The sequence below is a fragment of the Mastigoproctus giganteus genome, chromosome 7 (assembly GCF_048544385.1).
Source record: "Mastigoproctus giganteus isolate SK-2022 chromosome 7, ASM4854438v1, whole genome shotgun sequence".
Taxonomy (NCBI): domain Eukaryota; kingdom Metazoa; phylum Arthropoda; class Arachnida; order Uropygi; family Thelyphonidae; genus Mastigoproctus; species Mastigoproctus giganteus.
In genome coordinates this window covers 188,396,309-188,422,115 of record NC_143581.1, presented here as the reverse complement: position 1 = coordinate 188,422,115, position 25,807 = coordinate 188,396,309, and the positions used below count along the sequence as shown (strand labels likewise).

The 25,807-nt window shown below is 39.6% G+C and overlaps 1 protein-coding gene across 1 annotated transcript; it reads left to right on the top strand.

Annotated features, from left to right (window-relative positions):
* The first annotated feature begins 4,542 nt into the window (after window positions 1-4,542).
* LOC150083477 (cytochrome P450 4C1-like) lies at window positions 4,543-14,005 on the top strand. The gene is made up of 11 exons (XM_090378508.1): window positions 4,543-4,738; window positions 10,275-10,391; window positions 10,817-10,898; window positions 11,383-11,573; window positions 11,756-11,825; window positions 11,985-12,111; window positions 12,293-12,490; window positions 12,737-12,910; window positions 13,015-13,081; window positions 13,252-13,431; window positions 13,842-14,005. Exons 1-11 carry the CDS (start codon window positions 4,543-4,545, stop codon window positions 14,003-14,005), a joined length of 1,566 nt encoding a protein of 521 aa, XP_090234634.1.
* Window positions 14,006-25,807: the final 11,802 nt, after the last annotated feature.

Below are 25,807 nucleotides of genomic sequence, written 5' to 3'. Positions count from 1 at the left end.
ATCGTTTCTGAACATTTCCTTGAGTGTTCTCTTTCAAGGAATATAAGCCTCATGGGTACAATTTACAGGAAAAAAGATTATAATTTTCCTCGGAAGAATAATCAGCTTAATTGTTCAAATATACAGCTGAAGTAGAAAACTAACTCAAGGTCTTGCTTTGAAAAAGGCAGTGCGCACACTGTGGTACTAATAATTCGTATTATGTGGTCGACGTGATGAGTACTAGCATGTATTTGGCTTCCCTTCTGCGCCTCAATATGTGGATTTTTCTAATAATTATTCTTGCATTCTTAACTGCGATATGGGTTTTCAAAAAGTGGCGAACTTGGCGTGTGGTTTTTAAACTTCCAGGACCGGCAACAGGAGGAAACCCTTTAGGTCACATAAAACGAATCTACGGTATATTCAAGTACGGGCACCTGATTAATCCGCATGTCTGTAAGTACCTTTGTGTATACTTTCGTTTAAAAAAAAGTGGTGTGGGCCATAAGTAATCTAGCAGCTGTCTTGAAGAAATTTCCAATATAGTTTTTCATTTTTAATTATCTTCTGTAAGGCAAATTATGGACAGAACCTGTAGTTTTAACTCACTATTGCAGGCTTGAGGATGGGGAAGATAAAGAGGTAAATTCTTTAGGGGAACCTTCACAAATTACGTATCAAATAGCGAAAGGGGTCAGGTCCAAAAAAACGTGGTGTGGAATATTTCCTTATGTAGTGATATGGACGTTTGTTATAGAACTTCTTAACTGATCTACGTTAGAACGATATGGTACAGCTGCGCGTGCCTCTTTTACGGGTAATGAACGTCCCTACATCTGGCAAATAAATATACGCCTACAATACCATTAATATCCGGACATCCCCCCCCCTCGACGTGGGCACCTGTACGTGGTGAGTGGGCCTCCCAGTGATGCTGCTCAACCTCCAGATTAGCATCACTGGGATCCACAGTCTAAGTTCCAGGCTATCGTACCATCAATGGAATCCCAGTATTTTCCGGGCGCTGCGACCCGAGGAAATTCATAAAGAGAATTCTGGTGGTTGAGGGGGTGTGCTTCAATACACCACTTTGGCCCCTGCTTCGATCAATCGGCTAGTAGGTTCGCGTGCGAGGGTCACACGTGCTAATGTCATGCCACTACCCTCCTGGTCCGAGGGACAGGATTCAAGGTGGTGGCGGTGAGGGTATGGTATCTTGGTAGCCCTGGCGTCCCACTCCAGAGCGCATTTATTGCTTGCCTGGTAGTGGTTCAGTGCCCGGGCACTGAACCATTTTAAAAACCATTATGAATCCTGATAAACATTTCTTCAAGGGCCTCAACCCCGCCCAATCTGCAAATATAGGTGAAGACACAGATAGCGCTATAGCTACAAAAAGACAACGTACACGTAATGAAATGCCATCAGGGCCTGTCCTAAGATTCGTTATCATTCACTCCAACAGTGATAAGCCTATTGGAAAAATGTCGCCCTTATTAATACAGAAGGGATTAGCAGGTCCCCCTAAATCAGTTAAGATGGCCTCTTTAATTGAAACAAAAAAAAAAAAAAAAAAAAAACGACAGGCATTCCGAGCAGCTACTCAGAGCAGTATTATTCGGAGGAATACCGATAACCGTGTCACCACATAGAACACTCAATTCATCTAGAGGTGTCATTTCAGAGTGGGACCTTCTAGAAGTTACCGAGGAGGAAATCTGTTCTGAACTGAAACCACAGGAATTTATTGCAGTTAAAAGAATTTCTGAAAGTAAGGATGGGAAACTCGTTCCCATCAGAAATATCATCTTGATATTTAACTCTCGCCCGTGTCTCTTCGCACAGGTTCCAAGCGATTTTGTGATCAAGTGTCTTTGCCATTGAATTAGCGCTCTCTTGAATGAATAAAATCGTCTTCTGTATTTAGTGTTACACTAACAATCAATTAAATAATCCTCAGTAAAGAAATCACTTTACTTGATCAGTACAAGAAGTAAGCTGATTTCTTTTTTCCTTTTATTTGCCTATTATCACTAACCCACTACCGCTTGGTCACAAAAGTGGCACTACTCCTGCCTCCACGTGGCGGGGCCGGTAACCTGGAGGGGAAAAAGTCTCCCTTCTATGGCGAAATGGTGCAAGCAGTTCCCAAAACCGAGAAAACCACTTGGTGCGCAGAATAAATTCTGATAAGGCAACAAGAGGCGTTTGGTTCTGTCGCAGCAAAACGTCAAAAGGCTGAAGTAGAGAGAATCGAATTCCAACTTTCTTAATCATTCATTTCACTCGAGAACAACCGATTGGAAAACTGTCTCCATTCCTAGTGCAGAAATGTCTAGAAAGCACAATAGGTGTCCCCAATACAGTGCATCGTTTAAGATTAGGGGACCTACTGGTTGAAGTCGCCACCGCTCGACTGTCTGAGCAACTACAAAAACTAAAATCTTTTGGTGGAACTTCTGTCACCACACGTTTCCCTGAACACGTCAAGAGGTGTCATCACAGAATGGGACCTCATCAAAGTTTCAAACGAAGAACTAAAACAAGAATTACAAGACCAAGGAGTCATCATCGTCAGAAGAATTATCACAAAGAAAGACGGCATATTAGTTCCTACTCGGAACATAATGCTCACTTTCGACAACTCCAAACCACCAACAGTGATAAAAGCAGGCTATCTTAACTGCCGAGTTAAATCCCAAACCCATTACGCTGCTACAAGTTCCAGAAATTTGGGCACTTACAGTGTTCCGCAGAGGAGTAGCTGCCTGTGCCACATGTGGATCCACTGCACACATTAGTACTGACTGCACAGCCACAACACCAATCTGACTTAACTATAAAAAAGCGCATCCAACATATTCCAAGGAGTGTCCCCTTTGGAAACGTGAGAAAAAAAGATACAGCGGTGCAAAACTGAACATAATGTGACCTACCAAGAGGCTAAAAAATCCTTACCTGTTCCGAATGCTAACCAGCCAACTTATGCAAAAATAACCGCAAAACATACAGAAATTGCTACCCAAACGGAGGGAACTGTACCACCAAGAAAATCACTAGATGAATGGGCAAGGTCACTATTGTTCCCAGAACCAACACACCAAATGAAAAGCAACTAAAGAAAAGCCATAAATACGCCAATCATGGTAAAACCAGATGCCATTGAACAGCAGAATACCACAATATCTACCACTCCTGACTCAGACCAAACAGACTACATGGATTCAGAAGATAATTTACAAATCGAGGGCTCCACTTAACCGAAATAATGCTTACTTTCTTACAATGGAACTGTACAAGCTATCGTAGCAATTTGACTGACTTCCGAGATCTCCTTTCACAATGTGACCCTATAGGAAACCAATCTAACACCAAATATAAATGTTTTCGCTTCGGAAATGCATAATACATCGGTAAGATCGTGTTGCACAAAATTCGAACAATCCTGCACATGGAAGAGTAGCACTGATCGTCAACTCCCAGATACCCTCAAACCCACTCCCGATAAAAACAAACTTTGAGGCAGTTTCTGCAAGAGTCAATGTTAATTTCGATTTACTCATAGTCTCATTATACTTGCCACTTAACCAAAATATAAGCTATGCCGACTTAGAAGATTTAGTGATACAACTTCCCAAACCCTATTGCATTTTAGGAGACCTCAACAGTCACCATCCGTTGTGGGGAAACCATTACCTGGAAAAATGTAGACAAACTATTGAAAAACTACTTGATCAACATAATCTGAGAACTCTCAATAATGGAGCTCTCACTTATACGCAACTTCTTACAGGATCTACATCAGCTATTGATGTCTTTCTATGCTCAGCAATCATATATCCTATATTTGGATGGACTGTTCACTGCAATCGACTGGGCAGTGACCATTATCCTGTGATATGCAGCATTGACACAAGCATTCTCCACTTTCTTACCGAATCCCCAAATGGAACTTTTCCAAAGCTCAATGGGACGTGTTCGAGCAGCTAACAACGCTAGAAGAAAACCAGGTCTAACAAATATCCATAAACGTGGCAGTAGAATATATATTAAACCAAATGCAGGCTGCGGACAAAGCAATTCAAACAATCCACAAAAATATTGACTCTCTCAAAAGTGTGGTGGAATGATGAATGTAATGCAGCTAAAAAACAGAAGAACAGAGCATGGAATATCTTCGGGAAGTTCCCAACAACAGAAAACCTCCTTCGTTTTAAACAGGCAAGAACAAAGGCAAAACGAGTCTGGCAATCTAGCAACAGGGAAGCATGGAGGCGTTTCGTTTCCACAATTATAAGAACCACAAAAACCCAAACAATATGGGCCAAAATACAGTGGATGTACGCAAAACACCCACGCGTTAACTGTCCCATGCTCGCTGTTAATGGCTATGATATCACAAGACCAGTCGGATTGCAAACACCCTGGGTAGATTATGGAAATCTCGGCTGCGACATCGTACTCGCCATATTTTCAGGCACATAAAGCACAAACTGAAAAAAAACTATCAATTTTGAATCAGCATTAATTTCTGCGTACAATCTTCATCTCCCCTTCACAATGTCAGAGTTGCACAATGCTCTAGCCTCTACTAAACTCAGGGCAGTAGGGCCACATGGAATCCACTACATCAAGATAGCAAAACTTAGCGAACCGGCCCTCAAGATTCTGTTACTCCTCTATAACACAATATTCAAAGAAAACACTTTCCCCGACAAATGGTGTCATGCTTATGTTCTAGCATTTCCAAAACCAGGTAAAAACCCTATAAATCCGCAACATTATCGACATATTTCACTCGCCAGCTCTATGAGCAAGGTCTTGAAAAATGGTCGAAGCCAGGCTAACCTGGGTTCTACCTCGAAATGATCTTACAAATCCAGTGCAATGTGTTTTCCGTGAAGGTAGATAAACTCTTGACCTTTTGATCAAGACTGAAATAAACATCCGTGACGCCTTCGTACGGAAAGAACACCTTGCCATGGTCCTCTTCAACATGGAAAAGGCCTTTGACATTCAAAAATTCAAATTATTATATTAGAGCCACCCGTCATTTCTTACATATACCCGTTACATATTATGTCTGTAAATTGCGTGTGTTCGCTGGTCGATTTGCCTGTTTTGTTGGACGAAAAAAACCTTGCCAACTACGCCTGAGACCGACTAACTCAGCAACGGAGTGGGGCCTTTGACACTGCTTGGAGATACGGTATAATGCGAAGCCTATACGATCTGGCATTACGGGGACACCTTTCGCAGTTTATCAGAAACCCACTGCACCAAAAATAATAGAAAGACAGTTGCAATGAGCCATCAACAAAATAGCTAAATGGTCCCAAAACAATGGATTTCGTCTCTCGCACCAAAGAACGGTTGGGATACACTTCTGTAGGAAGCGTAACCTATACCATCATCCAGAACTTCGATTGGAAAATCAAGTCATACCAGTTGTTGGACTAGTGTCCGCTTTCTTGGTGTGATATTCGACCAAAAATTCACTTTCCTTAAACATATAAAAACGCTCCGGACTTGACTGTCTTAAAAAGTTTAATATCTTAAGAGTTCTATCAGACACAACTTGGAGAGCAGACCGTTACACATTACTACATTTCTACCATGTATTAATACAGTCACGTCTGGACTGTTTCTGTAGACCAACTGCTTTCCATTGGCTTGATCCTGTACACCACGGTGCTCTTCCTGTTGCACTGGGGGCATACAGTTCATCACTAGTTCAGAGCTCATATGATGAAGTGCATGAAGTATCCTTGCAGCTACGCAGACAAATGCTTTTATTAAATTATGCAGCAAAACTCAAAGGGCATCCAAAACATCCCACTTGGAATGGACTTTTCTCTCCTAAATGGGAAAACCTTTATAGAGCTTACCCATCTATAAACCCACCAACCGGGATATGTCTTTGCTCACTACAAGCTGACTGGAAAATTGACCTTAGTAAGATACAATCCTCACATACAATTCCACCTTGGTCGTATCATATGCCGCCGTGTGATACTCCTGCTGCATCACTGCACCAAGTGACAAGCATGATGGTACAGCAGCAGTATTTCCTAACATTACCATATCCAAAAAACTCCCCACTGAATGCAGCAGCTATACTGCAGAACTCTGTGCTATCCACATAGCCTTAAACTACACACTCTCAAGAACCGACTTCATTGTGTTATCCAAGCTATAATGATAACCCCTTACTTAGACAGATCTGGAACACTCTGACTAAATTAAACCAGAAAAATCAACAAGTCCTCTTTTGTTAGATCCCTGGTCACGCTGGAATTTCTTGAAACGAACAGGCCGACCTAACTGCCAAAACTGCTACTGAATCTATAGACCAGAAACTCTCAAAGGGGGCGATAATTGGCTTTTGGGAGCTAAACAATCGTGGGTATTACAACGGTTTGTGGCCATCCAAAGTTCAACACTACCCGACGACATCTTAATTCCTTAATATTTAATTTTTTTTCATCGGGTTTTCTTTTCCCCCGAGGCAACTGATTTTTAACATTAATTAGGACTGAGTGAGAAATAAATTTCGATAAAAGGAAGATGGTGGCGTGATTTGATTCAACCACCTTTGCTTTTCACAGGCATTAAATGCCTAAATGCTTTCAGAGGGTAATGCCTTTGCAGTTCTCGCTATTTGCGCCTTTCCGACAGCTGCGACCTTGGTGGCAGAGTGGTGGGCGTGGTTTATTTATTTATTTTGTTTCAGTCAATATATGAGGCATGGATGGGATGAGAAATATTTTTATTCACTATCGACCCACCTACATCTTCATATATTCCAGATCCCACTCCATCATTTATAGAAGCTCTGATGAAGGGCATCTCCCCACCTTCTTATAGTACCAACAAACCTTCCACAGCCTCGGCCTCAAACGGCTTTCAACTTGGCCCCAAAACCCAACTATCACAGAATGTCTTTCTCCTGAGAGCCAATGGTACCACCGAACTGAAAACTAGCCATGAGGTGAAGGAGTTTGTAGCCAAAACGCTCAAAACCGAATTCAAGATGGTTAAAGTAAAATCTCTGAGAGTGATAAGAATCGCAGAGTCATCGTGGAAACTGCGTCCAAGCAAGATCTCAATACTTTCTCCTCCTCTGCGTCACTCTCTGCTGCTAGTGTCGCCACTTCTGCTCCAAAAAGATGAGATCCTGCGATTATATTCTATGGCGTTCCAAAGACTACGCAAATGAGGTCTTCTTAGAGGACCTTTACTTTAAGAACCCCATTGATTTAGGATTCTCATACGAGGAAATAAAGGAGGGCACTGTGTTCCAGTTCAACGCCAAACTCATCCTCTATTCACGAGACCTTCCTCGACCGCACGAGAACTTCCTGGTACCTAGTGGTCTCAGGAAGTTCTCGTGCGGTGTTGGAGGTGAATGCAAACCGGATTTTAACTGACCTTTCCACCTGGTCATTGGCCAATCCAGTGAAAACAAAAATGATGCTTTTTAAATCCAAGTTAGATCTCAGGCGGCCACTCCAAGTCAAAATGTTTGGCATGCGGCTCCCTATAGTCAATAAGGCAAAACTCCTTGGGGTCATTTTTGACCATAAGCTTTCCTTCTATCCTCATCTGATTCACATAAGTACTAAAATCGAAAAATTCACAGGGTCAATTATTAGAATTGCCAGAGGGGAGTGGAGTCTCTCTAGGAAGTCACTCTTTCTCTACTATAATGCTGTTTTCCTGCCCATAGTCACCTATGTGGCAGGATCTTGGTTTCACCGGACCATCAATTCCAAAATGAGGTTAAAACTGAATTCCATCCAGCGGAGCATGCTCTTCTCTATTCTCAGGGTCTGTAGAACGGTTTCCACTGCTGCAGTGCAAGTTATTGCGGGGTCCCTTCCGTTGGATCTATTTGTCATTTATCGTGGCCTCTGCTTTCGACGCAAAAACAAATACCTTCAGAATTACTTGGTAACCAGCTAAATTGAAGATCCTAAAAAGGAAAAATCCAAAGGCTTTAACGAGCTAATTAGCATCTGGCAGACCAGATGGGACACCACCGCACTTGGAGCGACGACAAGAAAATTCCTACCTGATGTGACCTTCTTGCTCTCTAAATCGGTTAAAACCTGGTGCTCCTTAGCTATGGAAACTTTCTTTCTGGTAACTGGACATGGCTCTCTCAATCAAAAACTCTTTCAGTTTCGCTTGCATCACACCGATCTCTGCAGCTGCGGGAATACAGAAGATTGGAGTCACGTGCTCTTTAACTGTGCAATCTTCGACGATCTTAGGGTGAAGCTCCGAACTGACGTTCCAGATCTCTCTCCAGGGCGGGAGGAGACAGCTCAAGTGTCTTATGTATAATAGTTCTTTTTTCAAATGAGGCTATGAACCCATCGAGACTTTAAGTTCACTTAAAAAGGAAACATCCTGATAAAGTTGGTAAATGTATCGAATATTTTAAAAATTTAAAACAGAATTTTGAGCAACGTAACACTGTTACTTCCTTATTTCAGAAGAACACGCAAACAAATGAAGATGAAATGATAGCGTCTTATAAAATTGCAGAAATCATTGCAAAAACTAGTAGTGCTCATAGAGTTGCTGAGACTGTTATACGACCTGCACTACAGACTGTAATTTCAAAACTGATGCATCAAAATCCTTCCAGTATTTTGAAATTATTGCCATTGAGCAATGTTTCAATTCAAAGTCGAATCGACGATTTGGTATCCTGTGCCACTGATCGTGCTTCTTCCATGGTCGGAAGAAATAAAGGTTTTATAGCCCACCTAAAGGAAATATGTCCCGAAGTTCTTGCAACGCACTTGCAATTGATAAAGAATGGGACTAAAATGCAAAACATTTTAGTCCCATTCTATCAATAAAATAAAGTCACATACTAAACATGATCGCCTTTTCAGAAAACCTTGTGTTGCTAATGAAGAACAGCGTGTGGGGCTTCTTTTACATATAGAAGTCAGATGGCTTTCGAAAGGAAACTGTCTAACAAGATTTGTAAACCTTTTTGATACGATAATTAGTTTTTTAGAAAGCGAAGGAGACACAGATTTAGCAAAGGAGATCGGCAAACACAAAAACAACGTATACTATATGGATTGGATTTTTCGAAAACTTAATGAAGTATCACTTCAACTTCAAGGGAAATTAATTGGAGTGATAGACTGCAAATACGTATTAAAGGTCTTCTCTGGAAAACTGTAAATATTGAAAGAAATTTAATGAGAAAATTTCATGGTATGCAAGAGTCAGCTAAAATCAATGAATCTCTCACCGAGAATGATCTTAAGAATTATTCAGACCATTTGTGTTCTTAAAAGATGAAATGAAAAATAGATTTTCAGTTTTATTTTCTTTTGAAGTGAAGCCGTGGATGTTAGATCCAATTGGATGCGATGCCGGGTCTGCTGATGAAGAAATTCAAGAACTCATTGAATTAAAATGTAACGAAGAATGCAAATATAAACAGTGTGGTCTGAAATGGCCAAAGTATTTCTTTGTTTTCCAACATCTTATATGGGTGAAGGTGGTTTTAGTTCATTAAATATAATATTAACCAAGGTAAGAAACAGAATTCAAGAGGAGATATTAGAATTAAACTTATATCATATCGAACATTGAACTTTTGGTTAAGAAGCTTCAGGCTCAGGGAACACATTGAATAAAAAGAATAAGTATAAAGTATTTTCTTGTTTAAAATTTCATGGGGGACGATTAGGGAAAAATTGTCTAAAAAGCCCTTTAGGGTGCGATAATTAAAAAAAGGTTGAGAAACTTAGAACTTAGATATCCTCTCTTGAAGCAGCAATTCGCATCAAGAAATATCCGTACATTTGTGCAAGTCCTTAAAGGTCGAATTGATTCTCATAGTCTTGTGAACACCGCTTCCTGTCCCAAAATAGCTGAGAGAAATCAAATCTACTCAAGTGTTGATACCTTTCTTTTCTCTGAACGCTCGGTAAAGTGGTAGGGATAAATATTTAAATCTAGTCTCTGCGCAAGAATCGAAAAGAAGTTGTTTTTTTTTCCCGACTCCACATAAGACTTATTCATCTTATCCAGACTGGAATTTAAAATAGATAACTCAGAAACAAATGGACATATGTTCATTTAACTCATTTTCATTGATTTCAAATTTCTGAATCGATCCAGAAAGTACCCCATAGGAAATGCCCTTTATATTACTATATATTGTACAGCATGTATGCCTAAAACTGCTATTAGCAATTCTATGTACTGTATACTTTGATTTTTTTTAGTCTGAAATAGCTTTATCTTCTTGTAAGTAATCTTACAGATCCTCTCTGGACTGGCTGTCATATACAACAGCGATAAACTCTATTGGTTCCGAGCGGGTCCCGTGCCAATTGTAGCTATCTTTAAGCCTGAAACTGTGGAGGTAAGTCAAACTAGTGATGGTTTTATCAAATGATCGTAGAGTTTATTGAATAATATTTCTGCAATGCAAATATTTATTTCAAGAAACTGCTATGGGAGTAAATACAGGAGAACATCGATTCAGAATATGTGAAGATGTTATACGAATAAAGGCTGATTTGGGCTTCATTGGGCTGGCCGTATCACCATTGTAATTTCGAATAAATTGTCATTAGACAATAAAAAACTGAAGAATATCAGCTCTTCCTAATAGAAATTATCTTAAAGTAGCCAATCAACTTAGATTTAGAGCACTGATGTATTTTTCCTATACCGGTTTTAATAGTATTATTATAGAATATAAAACAAGGTGTATGAAACTGAATTTTTTGTTTCTTAACCAATAAGACTTATTATTATTATTATTTTTAATTTTAAATTTTGTAGGCAGTTCTAAGCAGCAGCGTCATCTTGGACAAGGCATATTTTTACCAGCTCTTACACCCATGGCTCGGGACTGGACTGCTAACCAGGTCATAAATATTACATTTATAAAACGATAAGTCAAAAAGAAACAGAACACATTCTAAATGAATTATTTTTAAAAACAAAATTAATTAACTTAGAAACAAGAGTACATAGAGTAACACTTTTTATTTCTACTAAATGATATTGCACACAATATTTAAAATAAAGATTATTAATTAAATCTTTTTTTTTTTACTAAAATCTAACAGAAATATTGGTGAAACAACCGAACACCAATTATAAACTTAAATAATAAGTGTTGAAAGTTTAATTATTCAACTTGTGCTTCTGCGTATAAAAATGTTCTGTCTATCTTGATATTAAAAATAATTGCAGAGTTTATAGGTGGCGTTGCAGTGGCATTTGGAAATTTTACTTGACAATAAATGCTTTTCTGGCTAGCTATAAGAAACTCATCTGTAATTGCATGATTTTTGAAATAAGTGAGTAAATAAATTTGAATAGAATTTTAATGTTTGTAACTTGCAGTACTGGTGCTAAATGGAAAAAACATAGGAAATTGTTGACTCCAACATTTCACTTCCGAATCCTTGAGGATTTCCTTCATGTATTCAATGAACAGTCCATGCTACTTGTGAAGAAGCTGAAAGTTGCTACAGACAGGAAATATGTTGATATTGTGCCAATTGTCACCATGTGCACTCTTGATATAATATGTGGTAAGCTCTCGTTGTGATTAAGAGGTATTTAAAATATAAATATTATTTGATAATTATGTACTTCAAATATAAACTGTTGATATAAACGAGTTTGATTATCGCATTGCTGTCTTTTCATTCTGTGTGTATTTTGGAATATTTCTGTACATTAAAATAAATATTCATCTCTTTCTCCACCCTAGAAACTGCAATGGGAGTTAATATTGGAGCCCAAGAGAACAGCGACTCAGAATATGTGAAGGCAGTAAACGAGTATGTATTTTTAACAGTTTTTTACATTATAAAGTCAAAGCTATGACGTAAAAATATTTTTAATAGTTAAAAAAATGATTATATCTGTTTTAATAGTAACTCGCAATCAAAAAATTGTTCTCAATCTCAGTTTTAAATATCAGAAAATTAATCTTTCAGGGCTGGACATATGTTCATACACAGATTAGTGAGGCCGTGGTTATGGATTAACTTCTCATGGAAGTACTTGTTTGGTGGACGGAAATATCAAAAGACATTGCGCGTGCTAAATGACTTCACGACACAGGTGAGAAACTTCCTTTTTTTAATAAAACCAGAACTGTGATTTCTGCATCATTAATGCAAAACAAGAGATAGTTGAGAGCCTCTCAATCTTGAAGCCAACAATGGAGACTCCATCATACCTTGGAAATGCTGGATTTGTTAGTATTCTTGACTTGAAAACAAAGTTTCCTCCATTTTTACAGGTCATAAAGGAAAAGAAGAAAGTTCTTCTGGAGAAAATAAAGGTTGGTGGGATGAACCTTGAGGTTGACGTTGGTACGCAGATTGGCTGTCCTGCAAAGAGAAAGGCATTCTTGGATATCCTTCTGGAAAACCACGCGTATAATGACCAACTCACTGAAGAGCACATTAAGGAAGAAGTCAATACATTCATGTTCGAAGTAAGCTTTTTAACATATATTCTAATACTTTTCAATTACACTCTATTAAATGGATAAATATCCACAGTCAGTCGACCAATTAAATTCTATAAACATTGAATTTAGAGGTGAGTGAAGATCAGGATGTACAGAGGAAGGAACGGATTTGTATCTCCACATTGATGATTTCAATCCTCTGCATTTTATAGTCCTTCTAGTTGTGTATGAAACATTACAAATTATTGAGACTTTTTATTTGTACTGCAGGGACACGATACCACAGCAATGGGAATCAGTTGGGCTCTTTACAACATTGGACTTTTACCTGAAGTACAGAGAAAAGTTCAAGAAGAATTGGATAGAATTTTCGGTGATGATGTTGACAGACCAATCACCCCCGATGATTTAAGAAAAATGAAGTACCTGGAATGCGTACTAAAGGTGTGTTTAATTAGTTGCTTGTAAGTATTGGGTTTGTTTCTTATATTACTCCGTGTAAAATTTCTTCTAGTGGTTGATGTCATATGAAATTTTTAACGTTGCAGGAATCACAAAGATTGTATCCATCTGTACCTATGATTGGACGAGAGCTTTGCGAAGATACACTTATAGGTGTGTTTCTCCTGTGATTGTTTTATCCTTGTGCATCCTTTTCATACCATTGGTAAACGTTCCTTAAAATAACTTAATAAAAATTTCCTGTTTTCGAAAGACATTTTTCTTTCTGTACTTTGTGTTGTTTGCACCCAGTAATATTCAAAAATATTTTAAAATTTTTTTAGGAGGGTACACAGTACCGAAGGGTACCACCTGTATGTTGGACATCTTCGCGTTGCATCGGGACAGAGAAGCGTTTAAAAACCCCGAAGTCTTCGATCCTGATCGATTTCTTTCAGAAAACTGTGTGGGGCGCAATCCATATTCCTATGTTCCGTTTTCGGCTGGGCCAAGAAACTGCATCGGTATGTAAGAGCTTCACCAATTCCATTAAGCTTTAATTATCACAATTCTTGATGGATAACTTCGTATCAAAAAGATTTTTAGAAGAGGGCTGCTCAAAAAGTAAGGTACATGTTTGGTGAGATGATGTAATAAAAGAACAGCGAATATAAATTAAGGAACATTAAGGGCTTTTCGATTTTGATCGGTATGGATCTTGTCCATTCCAAATTTAACTCTGCGATTAACTAATTTTTCTTTACAGGTCACAGAGTGATGCAAATTATATGTAGCCAATTCATCTCTCTGCAGTATATTACCTACCATACATATACAGTGTACGAAGTGACAGATTTTTATATATTAATTTGAAATAATGTTATGTCTCTCACTCAGAATTATCGATCAAAATTTATTCTTTTTCTTTTTTTAGGTCAGAAATTTGCCATGATGGAAGAGAAAACTATTCTTGCCAATGTTTTTCGCCATTACAATCTCTATTCACTTGATCACAGGGATAAAGTTCACGTTATCATGGAATTAATTCTACGAAATTCTAATCCCCTAAGAGTTCAGTTCCAGGAAAGAATAAGATGACCATAGTCGAACTTCAAGGTTGAATTGCATCCCAGATCCACGAAATATAATATTAAGTAAATATGCAAAAAAAAGGGAAAATAAATCTCTCAAAACTCATCATAATGACTGACCTATCATTGTTTAAAAATGTATAAATAAATTATATTATTTTAATATTAAATTAATTTTAATAAGAAAAGGATTCTTCTCTTAAGTTATTCAGATGTTTAGATTCTTATCTTGTGTGCCAGTGCGCCATAAAACAGTCGAGTATACGTAAACAAGAAAGATATACTAATCAGAAATCAGTGCATTGTATCCACAGTTGCTGATGGACCAACAAACCCAACAACAACAACATCTCGGAAGAGGTTAGCGAAATCCATTCGTAGATTAGTATGATCGTGAACTTCCTGCTAAACTTCTGTTAAAATTCCATTCTTGGGTGCCAGATTTTTTCACATCAATAATTTAGTCCAGTCTGGCATCAGAGGAATTCATATGTGTGTGTATTTGTTTAATTAAGATATACAGTTCGGTCAGTTTTGGGAAAACTACGAAATAGATACCAGGGTTTATTTTTTTCCCTTTTCCACCAGTGTGTTGGTGGAAAAGGGAAAATTTATCACCAAAAGAGACACTGACTGAGTAGTTTGACCAATTTGGTTTTGAGAACTTCCATTTTACTCCGTAATTTGGACCGTGAGATTGTTTTGTTAGAATTTTGCATATAATTGGAAAATTATCACTGTTGTACGGATTATTTAGGATTGTCTACTCCATACCGGGAAAGAGAATTGAAGAATAGATTGACAGATAGATCAATTACTCAGGTGGATCTTGTGGGAAGATGTAAATAAGTGTGATGGGCAGTATTTAGAAAGGGTAACTTCTGTTGGTTCAGTAAGGTCTCAATCAGTTGTCCTCTTTTATTCATCGGAAGATCCCCAAAATGGGTGATGCCCATTGAAATTCCCAAAGAGACAGAAGGGTGCTGGCACTTGTTCTAAAAGACTTTGTAGTTCTTATAGCATGATGGTACCGTTTCGTGGAAGGTATATTGAAATAACAGTTAGGGTTATTCCAAGTGCAATGCGCACAGCAACCGCTTCTAAGTCAGTCTGTAGAAAGATATGTCGAGCGGGAATTTTTGGGTTAACTAATATCGCTATCCCTTCGCATGCAGTTTTCTCAATATTCTTGTCTTTTCTGTATATTGTGTAGTTTTTAATTCAGAGAGCTACCTGTGGTGTTAATTTAGTTTCTTAAAAACAAAGACTCACTGGACTTATTGATCAGATCGTATAAATTATCAGTATTGGCTCGCATGCCTCTGGAGTTCCATTGGAGTATGTGTTGCATTACTGGGCTTTAGGAGTTGTGTTTTGTTCTGTCTTTTTTGAAGCAGTTTGTAACGATCGGTTTTATTTCTGTATTTTTTTAGGAAAACCGGTCGCGCTCTGTATCCATGTATTCTTCTGCATGAAATTCTAATACAGTTTCATCTGGGTCAGTCGTGTTGTCAACATCCATATGTAGAGGGGATTGTTTCTTGGTCTGAGCATGATCTGTTGGTACTGATTTGTCTACTTATTAGTAGTTTCAGTCTTATTGGGTGGAACTGAAACTGGAGTATTAATTCCTTGTTCTAGTTGGTTTTGTTTGGCAGGTTGCGGCTTAGCATTAAGCACGGACCTGGCTCAATTGGCAAAAGAAGTGTTTGGAGGGACTGTAATGTTAATTTAGTCTGAGGAGCAATAGAATGACTCTTTGGGTTGCTTGTACATACGTGCGTATGATTACCTTTGCAATTGGGACAGGTGCAGGAGGTTACAGTTCAATCAGCTGGGTGTGTTCTGTTGAACCACAAGTTGGGCATATCATAGTGCCACAGCATGCTACCTGGGAGTTTCCATATCATAGAGCCCCAGCATGCTACCTGGAAGTGTCCATATCTGTGGCACTTATAACACCTGGTGGGATTCGGAATATATGGACATATATGACAATTTAGATACCCTGCTTTAATCACTGTTGGTAAGTTCGGGGTAGTGAAAGTCAGTATTATATTCCCAGTACGTTTATGCGTTAATTCTCCATCTTTCCGGATTAATATTCTCTTTGCTTGAATGACTCTTTTATCTGCCAACTCTTGCACAATTCCTTTCTCTGAGATGTTAATGAGGTCCCACTCTGCTATAACTCCTTTGGAGGTATTTGGAGTGATATGTGGTGATAATTTCACAGGCATTCCACCAAAGGTAGTCATTTTGATTAATGTTTTGGTTTTATTTCTACCAGCAGATCTCCAGACTATTGCCATTTTACCATTTCTGGTGGTCCTGCAGCATTTTCCAAACGTTTCTGGATTAGAAAGATAGTTTGCTCATAATCCGACAGTGAATGAATAAGCAGAAACGCTGGGTGAGCTTGTTGACATGGATCTTTTTTTTCTTTTATTTTGATAATAGTCACGATCAGGTTGGTCCGTATCGATAGATGATCTCAATGGATCAAGTGGAGGAAAATTTTCTTCGTCCACTTTATACTCCTTTTGGCCCTGAGGATTGGTTTTTCCACTCAGGTTACCGGCCCCGCCAAGGGGAGGCAGGAGTAATGCCACGAGTGGCCAAACAGTTGTCAGGTTAATTTGATTGGTGAATCTAATAGTAAATGAAAAGAAATGTGTCTTTTCTTTCCCGACTTAACTTATTACTTGTAAGATGAAGTCGACTATGCTTTTTTGAAGAACTTGAGAGAAACTAACTTTAAACTTAAAGAGAAGAGTGATTCCTTTTAGGGAAAACGATTTAGATCACTTTATAGAGCTGGGAAATCGCTTGGCACCAGGGGCCTGGTGAACTTGGTCTAACCACCGTAGTACACTCTTTCTAGCGGAAGAGTACAGTTCAGACCCATAATCTAATTTTGATCGGGCATGTGCATGATATAGGCCTAGTAAAATGCAGCGGTCTGCTTTCCAGTTATTGGAGGAGACGGAGCGTAAGGGATTCAGTCTTTGTGCATTTTGTCCGTATTTGAAGGAAGTGCGGTAAAAATGTTAATTTATTATCAAATATGACCGGCAAGAATTTTGTCTCCAGTGCTAGTGGAATGATGTTTTTCCTGAGCTTGAATTCTGGTCCAGAGTCAAGGTTCTGTTTGCGACAAAAGTGTTCGCAAACGGTCTTCTGACACGAGAACCTGAAATCGTTGCTCATTGCCCAAGGGTTGACATGGTCAACGGCGTTTTCCAATTGTCTCTCAATAATCTTCCATTTGCATGACCCTGAGAAGATGTTAAAGTCATAAACGAAGAGGATACTGTTTGCAGTTGAAGGAAGTTGTTCAGTAATAGAATTAACTTTGATAGCAAAAAGCGTAACACTCAGAACTGATCCTTGGGGTATTCCTTCTTGGCAGAAAGGTGGAAAGAGAGCGCCTCACATGGACTTGAAGTGTGCTGTTTAACCAAAAATTTTAATTAAAAGAAGTATATGACCCCATAAGACCAAGATTATAGATATCTTTTAAAATTCTAAATTTCCAAGCCTTGTCATACGCTTTATTCGCATCAAAGAATATCGACACCAGGTGCTTGCGTTTGAGGAAAGGATCTCGAATAGATGTTTCCAATCTTATTAAATGATCGAGTGTTGGCCTGTTTTTTCGGAAGCCACATTGAATTCTGGAAAGGAGGTTTTAATTCTAAACACCACGTGAAGCGATCATTGACTATCCTTTCCAAGATTTTGCACTAACAGCTTGTCAGATTAATTGGGTGCTAATTGTTCGGAATTTTTGGAACCTTCTCTGGCTTGGGAACAGAGCATGATTGCCTTATGCCAGGAGTCCCGGAATTGATCTTCAAGAAAGATCCTGTTGTATTGTACAGAAGGAGCAATTGATACATGGATTCAGATGAAAGTGTGTTTAATCATCTCATAATGGATGTCATCTGGCCCAGCGCACTTGCCTGAGATTGAGGCAGTGCCGCTTTCAGTTCCAAGTGTGGAGAAAGGCTGATTTATGGCTCACAGTTGTTTGAGGACAGCTTCAAATGCTGCTTTTCAGCTTTTTGTTTGAAAGCCAGACTCTCAGAGGGGTAAGATCTTTCAGCATACACTTTAAAAAATGTCGCCCCTAGATCGTTCGCAATTGCAGTTGGATCTGCAATTGCACATCAATTATGTTCCAGGATCGATATAGTGTACGATGTGCATCTGTCCTTCATTTTCCAGACTTTATTCCAGACAAGCTTTGGGAACTTATTCTGGGTGATGGCAGATGTGAAGCGGATCCATGATTCTTTCTGACCCTGATGTATAAGGTAACGTGCTTTGGCACTTGTGTGTTTGAAGGCTATTAGATTATATCTGTGGGCATAACTTCACAGTATTCCCTACGCCCTGTTTTGAGCCTTTCTTGCTGCTGTGCATTCCGAATCACTGAAAGATCTAGTTGTCATTGGGGCGAAAGGGAATCATGGGAACATATTATGTACAACTGCGAGGAGTACAGCAATCTAACAATTGAATTGGTATTTCGGATGAGTAATCTTATGGCAGTCTTATGGCAGAAGGCCGCAAGATGATTCTACTTGAAAAACAAAAGAAATTCTTGAGAGAGGACTTTGGAACTGCTATATTTGTTAGGCGGAAGACGCTTCTGCACCTGGAAGCTTTGGATTGGTAATGCGGAATGGTATAATGCTGGATTACCTAGAGTCTTGTGCAATCGTTCTGAATGTCTTTGCTCTGGTGGCGGTATGAGTCTGCTGTATACATTGCAACTCCAGCTCCTTTTGCTGGCAGTTCTGTTCTCGGTAGCTCTTTGTGCTGCTGGCAATCCGAAATGGGGTTTCTGGTACCGACAGACTCTGAGCAGATGCAGCTCATTGCGATGAAGTTTGGACTGATATTTAATTCTATTTATTTTTATGTAATTTGATTATTTTCAATTTCTTCATATTTATGTGTTTTGGTCGCGGCAGCGTTTTCCTCCCTGTATTTGGGAAAACAGGAGAGGAAGTATATTAGAGTACTGCTAAATTATGTGTAAGTGACAGCTGGGTTGCCATTGGCTGGGACCGCTTTAATAAATAAATAAAATAATGCTGTGCATTCGGACAGGTGGCGGCTGTGTGTGGGAAGATGGCGGCAGCTGATTTGAGTATTCTACGCGATCATTTTAGGAAGTGTTTAATGAAGTAATTAGAGTTGCTGATAATTTGGTTGGATTCTAGCATCCTCTTTGTGTTTCTCTGTACATTTTCAGGAATGTATTTCAATTATTTGTGGTGATACTGAAGCTGGAAGTTTACATCTAATGGCTGCCTTACACCTACAAATGGCTGCCATTGTAGTATTGATCGTAGTGATCGTGATTGCTTTCTGCAGAGTGTGTTATTTGTGTTTTACTAGTGTTCAGAAGATTCAAGAGATTTTCAAGAGTGTCTTATAATTATTTTTAGGAGTTAACTTCAGGTAAGTTTGATTTTTAATTTCAATTTTCTGTCAGTGGACGTTTAGTATTGAATTGTATAATTAATTTTCCTTATACAATTTTTTATTTTCCTTCTGCCCCCCCCCCCCCCCCCTCTGTCCTTGTGTGTAGGAGTAAAATATAGATTGTTACTCTTTTATAGTTTGAAGTTGCGGGGTTTGATATTTTTATCAATTGAATGGAGTTGTAGTTAATGTGGCTTGTGATTTTTAAATGATTTATTATATTTTACTGAGTTTGCCTCTGGATCACTGAGTCTGGTAAATTACTATCGAGTGCAAATAGTTGGCTAAGTCTGATTCTTTTAATTGTATTTATTTTATTTATATATTACTAATATAAACGCGTATTATGGCTACGAGAATAAGTAGATCCTTTACTGGTTTCCTCCCAGACTTACTGAGGTAGAAGAATCTCTGAGGTTGATAATAACGAGCAAAGCCTTGTAGAACACTTTGTTTTTATAGTGCATATTATGAGAGATTTTATCGATATTGAGCCAAATTCAATTTTTAATTTTAGAAAGATTAATTGTTTGATTTTATTTATTATTATTATTTAATTGGTTATGAATACATAATTTTAAATCAAATACACGATCTTGCGACCTTGAGAATTAGTGAATACCGGGCCTCAGCCCCGGAGAAAAGCATAGGATCAAACTGTAATTTATATGTTTGAATGCTGTGCATTAGGCACTCCACCATCGTTTTGGGAATGGTGGAAACCCGGTCGATGTCCTCTGAATTGGACAATACTTTCTGTGATGTACTTCACTGCATGATTAATCGGCTCCTTGCTGACTTTGGTGATATTAAACGATGCCAGATGTTTGAACGCATTCCAGTCAGCATCATCGATCTTCCACCGTGGCATCCTAGATGGGTGGCATGGTCTCCCTTTACAAAGGAAAGTGATATACAGGGAGGAGAGAGGGGAGCGTATCAAAAGATCAATCGCTGTAAATGTACGTGTAGCAATGTGGAAGAAGGTGTTGGAACCCATATTTAGAAGGGCAAGGTAATATATATTTTATATGAAATCATCAGATTAATCTATTCTGTGTGATACCAGATTTAAATGAAGCAAATGTGAATAAACTGATCGAAGATTCAAGAAGTTTCAGTACCCCACAGAAATTCTCTTCAGAGGTATTTCCGAAAAGACGGCAAATTAAAAATTTAAATACTTGAAGTTTATGATCTCGTTTTCTTTGAAGACATTGTGTATTTAGAAATCCTGATTATTTAAAATAGAATTATTCAAGATATAAGTGATTCCTGGATATCTAATTGGTTATGATCAATGAATATGTACTTGTCAAAGGTTATGATCAATGAATAGCTTGTCAAAGAAAGCTTGAAAATTTGAACACTTCATGTAATGGAGGTGAATTCCCATTTAATCTCAGCTCTGGATCCGGATAAAACTTGCATTTACGACAGAAGTGTATACATACTGTCTTATGCGTAGAACACCTGAAATCATTTACCATCTCTCATTGACTACGATGATTAATCGCCTGCAGCAGCTGTTTCTGCCCTCGTGTGTAGCACAGCTGGTTGGATCGCCGCTCTCCCCACACTGGCTGTAAAAGGCCTGAGTTCGACTCCCTTCGATGATGGGAAGAATTTTTATGGTCCTTTTTTTCGCAACGTGGCTGAATTAGTCGGTCCCAGGCGAAGGGTTTCCATATTGTTTGGTTTGTTCATTCATCATCTCTTCTGCACTGGGAGGAGGGGAATTGATGTATTACATTTGCCAATATGGCAAATGTAATACATCAATAACGTAATATATCTTCCGCGGTTTTCTTTTAGAGATTGCGAGGTTACATGCTTTTTGAAGCATAGTTGTCACATTTGTGTTGTGTTCATCCGGGCTATGGTTGTAGTTATGGATCTGAGTCTGCTCTTGCTGCAGTTGATTCTGTATTTCATCTGTGACCATTTGCCAGATGACTTTCTTTAAATTGTATCTGATTATGTCTTGAGGTGGCTGGAACTGATTGTCTTACTAAAGTGAAAGTTACAGTTCTGTGGTCACAGGTGGTCCAAGCTTCTAGACCATCCAATCTGTTATTTTGCTGGACATAGAGGTGGTGGCCAAGGTTATATCTGTCGCTTTCCCGCAGAATAACCATGAGGATAATCCTCATGGTTATTTAAATCCTGAAAGGTTGTGGTAGCTAGGAAATGTGTTAGAATCTGTCCATTATGTGTACCTTGTCTGCGTTCTGTGCGGATGTGCCAGAGGCTTGACCGACAGTTAGAATCCATAGAGAGTTAGACCATAAAGGAAAAGGACTGTCAATGCATTTTGGTGGTAGTGTATGCTGGAATTTATATCCTCCTAGTCTGCAGTAGAGAGATATAATGCGATGCCTGGTTCCTGGGCAATGCGACACTGTCACCATTCTCGCTAGTGGACGAACCCACCGCTTGGCAGGTATATAGGTACGTTGCACTCACGTAGACGGTAATTCTATTTCATTATGGATAAACGTCGTGAGTTAACCGACTTTGAAATATGGATGATGGTAGGTGCCCGACGCATGGGTCACTCCATCATGGAAGTGGTACAGAAATTGCACTATCCCCGTCAGACAGTATCAAGAGTGCATCGAGAACACGCCATCTCATCGTGGACAGCGTTGTGCGCGGAGAAAGGTGGTGGATGAACTTGGCCGTCGACGTCTGTCTCGCATTGTTTCAGCCAATCGGAGAGCAACAGTGGCACAAATCACGGCCGACTTCAACGAGAGAGGTGCCCGAAATGTCTGCACCAAGGCCATAAGGCGATCATTAGCAGCAATAGGTTATGGGGGCCGCCGACCCACCACAACACAGGACTCTAAGCCTAAACTGGGAAAAGAACAACGGTGCTGGACTTTGTTTGATTGAAGACGCGTCTCCTGTCCGATGAGTCTTGTTTCCAGTTATTTCGAGCAGACGGGAGGGTGTGTATGGCGGACACCCTTTTTAGGGTTTCCGCCAGATACGATGACGGGTGCATAGCTTCGTGCGGAAACCGCAGGAAGATATGCACCGTCATGTCAACAAGACACTGTTGAGGCAGGTGGACGGTCTGTAATGGTCTGGGGCGTGTTCAACTGGCACATGTTGGCACGTCTAGACCGCGTCTATGATCGGTCCAGGTTACATGTCGATCCTTGCAGACCATATGTATCCCTTCATGGTCATCGTGCACCCATAGAGCAATGGACATTCCCAGCATGACAATGCGCTTAACCACAGAACCGTGGTGACTAGAACGTGGTTCGTGGAGCATTCTGCAGATTTAACCACCATGGAATGGCTTCCCCGTTCACTGGACATGAGCTCTGTGGAGCATTTTTGGGATGTTGTGGAAAAGTATGTTCTAGCTTTGAATCTTGCACTTAGGAATGCGAAGGATTTATGGACAGCGTTGCAGCAAGCATGGATGGAAATACCTGTGGACTCAATGCCGCGCCTTTATCCGGGTGAAAGATGAGCCTACCCGTTGTAGTTGGTAGGAAATTCCCATAATTCCTGTCCACTCAGTGTACATCTATTCCCTTTACACACTAGCATGTAACAACTCATCTCTCAAGACGCATTTTCATGAAATTAATATTTGGACCTTTTAGAAATATTGTTGATCCGAATATCATTAAAATCAGACTAATAGAAATGCTACAGTTATTATTTCTTTGTCCGTCCGTCTGCATGTAATAACTCTTTCCAGTGGATGGATTTTAAGGAAATTTTATATTTCGCTCTGTAAGAAAGATTTGTCGTGCTTCCTGTTTTATTAAAATCACACCAACAGATTTCCGGCAATTATTTTATTTTTTTTTGGAATATGCTGTAGCTGAAGCAGTGGATATTATTCTTGCTGACATGCTCAGAAACGAAATTTTCTCTGTTCTCGCATAAATAGTGCATTATTAACGTTTGCTAATGCGCCTGAAATGAAATGCTTCTCGCACATTAAATAATCTTTCTTTTTTTTGTAATGCACCCCGGAAATCGATTTTTTCTGAACAGCATAATTATTCGCATTTTAATCGATGGATTTTAGCTGCAGCTGAAATCCACTGCAGTCTTTTAAGAAGCAGACCATGTCTGTTAAATAGATTGCCCGCAAAACCCACCTTACAGTGGTGGGTGGCGCGGCTGCCCCACTAACCCCCTTCCCTCAAGAGGAAAGTCCGCAGCGAAAACGCTGCGGACTTTCTGGTAAATAAGGCAGAAAATAATTGATAAGTTTATCAATTAGAAAATAATTGATTGAAAATAATTGGTAAATAATTGATAAGAGCAGCATTATTATGCTGCTCTTATCAATGTGCACTTTGCCTGGCCAAGGTCAGGCTCTTAAGGATCTGTTTTCGGTACCTCCGATCCTTCACAAACCTACAGAGGTCGCCGTCAATTGAAAGGATTGTGGGGAGCATCTCCCTGGGGAGAAAGCGGTCACGGAGCGCTAGTCTGTTATAGTGAGCTGTGAGCGTGAGCGCTGACCTCAGTCCGGGTAGAGGGATCCTCCAGCCACACAGTTCCCAGATGCTTGTCTCCGAGACCATTCCGGTTGTCATCTTGACAGTGAGAACAAGGCATTTTGAAAAGAACATCTTCATTTAGGTTATAAATTTATTAAGAACATAATTTATTGCGTAGTTAAGTATACATCTTTGAATTTTTTAAACAATCCTAAAACTTTAATAAGAGTACCAACCAATCCAGAATCTCGCGAGGCAATAAATAGAGACCAGTCCACCTGCAACCCATCCTGGTATTTGGTAGGGAGTATTACTGAACGTGGAGTCAACGGCAACAATCTTGGCATGGGCAGGTTATAAACTACGCTTCAACTACCAAAATCAAGAACACCTCACCCTACAGAATGAAGAAACTTACCGAGCTCTGACTCAATTTGCAATGGACTTATTTACCAGGCAGAAAGCGCTACCACCACCTTAGCATCTGAATCAATAGGTCATAACAACCATGACTGCCAATTGTTGCTACTCATCATTCAGCCATGGATACTAACGCCTTGGACCAACTTGCACAAGACTTGACCAGCAGTGCAATCAAAGACATCATTGATTCCTGGACAAGCTTCTCTCGACCAGACGTGACACATCTCATCAAGAAGAGGCCTAGCATCGATCCCTGGACTTGACCATCGTCCACCCGCCACCCCACTCTTCTCTCTGGTGAGGCGCTGGGCATGCCACACTGTCATCAGGGGCCATCTTCCCTATTGGCCCCTTTCTTCTGTTTCCTACCCTCCAGTCTTTTGCCTTCCTCCCTTACTTTTCTCTTGCACAACGTTTTTTTTTTATTTAGTTTATATATATATTTGTGTGTGCGTGTGTGTATATATATATATATATATTTTTTATATATATACACACACACGCATGCCCCACAGGTCTAAATCTAAAAACATCAAAATTACTGCCCGACCTATTTGGCCCTAGAACAAGTTATCAGCGAACAACCCTATGGTCTGTTAAAATTACAACCGTTGCTCAAGAAACAGCGATCATCTCATTCTCAAATCTGGTCCTAGCCACTGAAATCCCAGGAAAGTAGGTGGCAGGACCCGCCAGAGTACTCTAGCTACAGTGGTACACCCGGTCAGCCTCCCCGTGGCATGGTGTGGTAACGTCGGGTCCCACTAGGGGCTCGGCGGCTAACAGACCGGAGGAACAAAGGGCACAACACAATATACAGCACATGACTCCCACACACTACAAATCTCTGGCACCGATACAATGTACACCCGCGGAGATGGGAGAAATCCCAGGAGCCGTTAGACACTAACATACCTTATACCTTATAATCTTGGCATGGGCAGGTTATAAACAAGCTGGATCAGATGAAGTCTGTAATCCAACACTGGCAGTCTAGTCTGTGCAAGAATTGCAGAGAGGAAGTTGTTTTAGCTCGCCTCCGCATAGGACAGTCATCTTACGCATGCATTTCTGAACGCGGAGTGTACATATGAAGGAATTATTTATGGACGGCACTTTTTTTTTCAAATTTTCATCATAGTAGCTAGAAAAGATGGAGGTGCAGATTTTCCTCTATTGTTTTGTTTGCTGCCAGATAAAAGAGCTGAAACATATATAAAATTATTGAACATGATACGCAAACTTTGTCCTCAACTGAATCCAGAGAGTATAAACGTGGATTACAAACTTGTGATCCATCAAGCTATTCCTGCAGCATTTCCAGAAGTAAACATTTACGGTTGCTTATTTAACTTAATTAAAAATCTTCGTTGTTGCGCACGCAAGGTTATATGTGATTATAAAGT

Coding starts and splice junctions, on each gene's coding strand:
- LOC150083477 (XM_090378508.1), top strand. CDS start 4,543: ATGTCAGAGTTGCACAATGCTCTAGCCTCTACTAAACTCAGGGCAGTA. Junction 11,826..11,984: donor TATGTGAAGGCAGTAAACGA/GTATGTATTTTT, acceptor TTAATCTTTCAG/GGCTGGACATATGTTCATAC. Junction 12,491..12,736: donor TCAATACATTCATGTTCGAA/GTAAGCTTTTTA, acceptor TTTGTACTGCAG/GGACACGATACCACAGCAAT.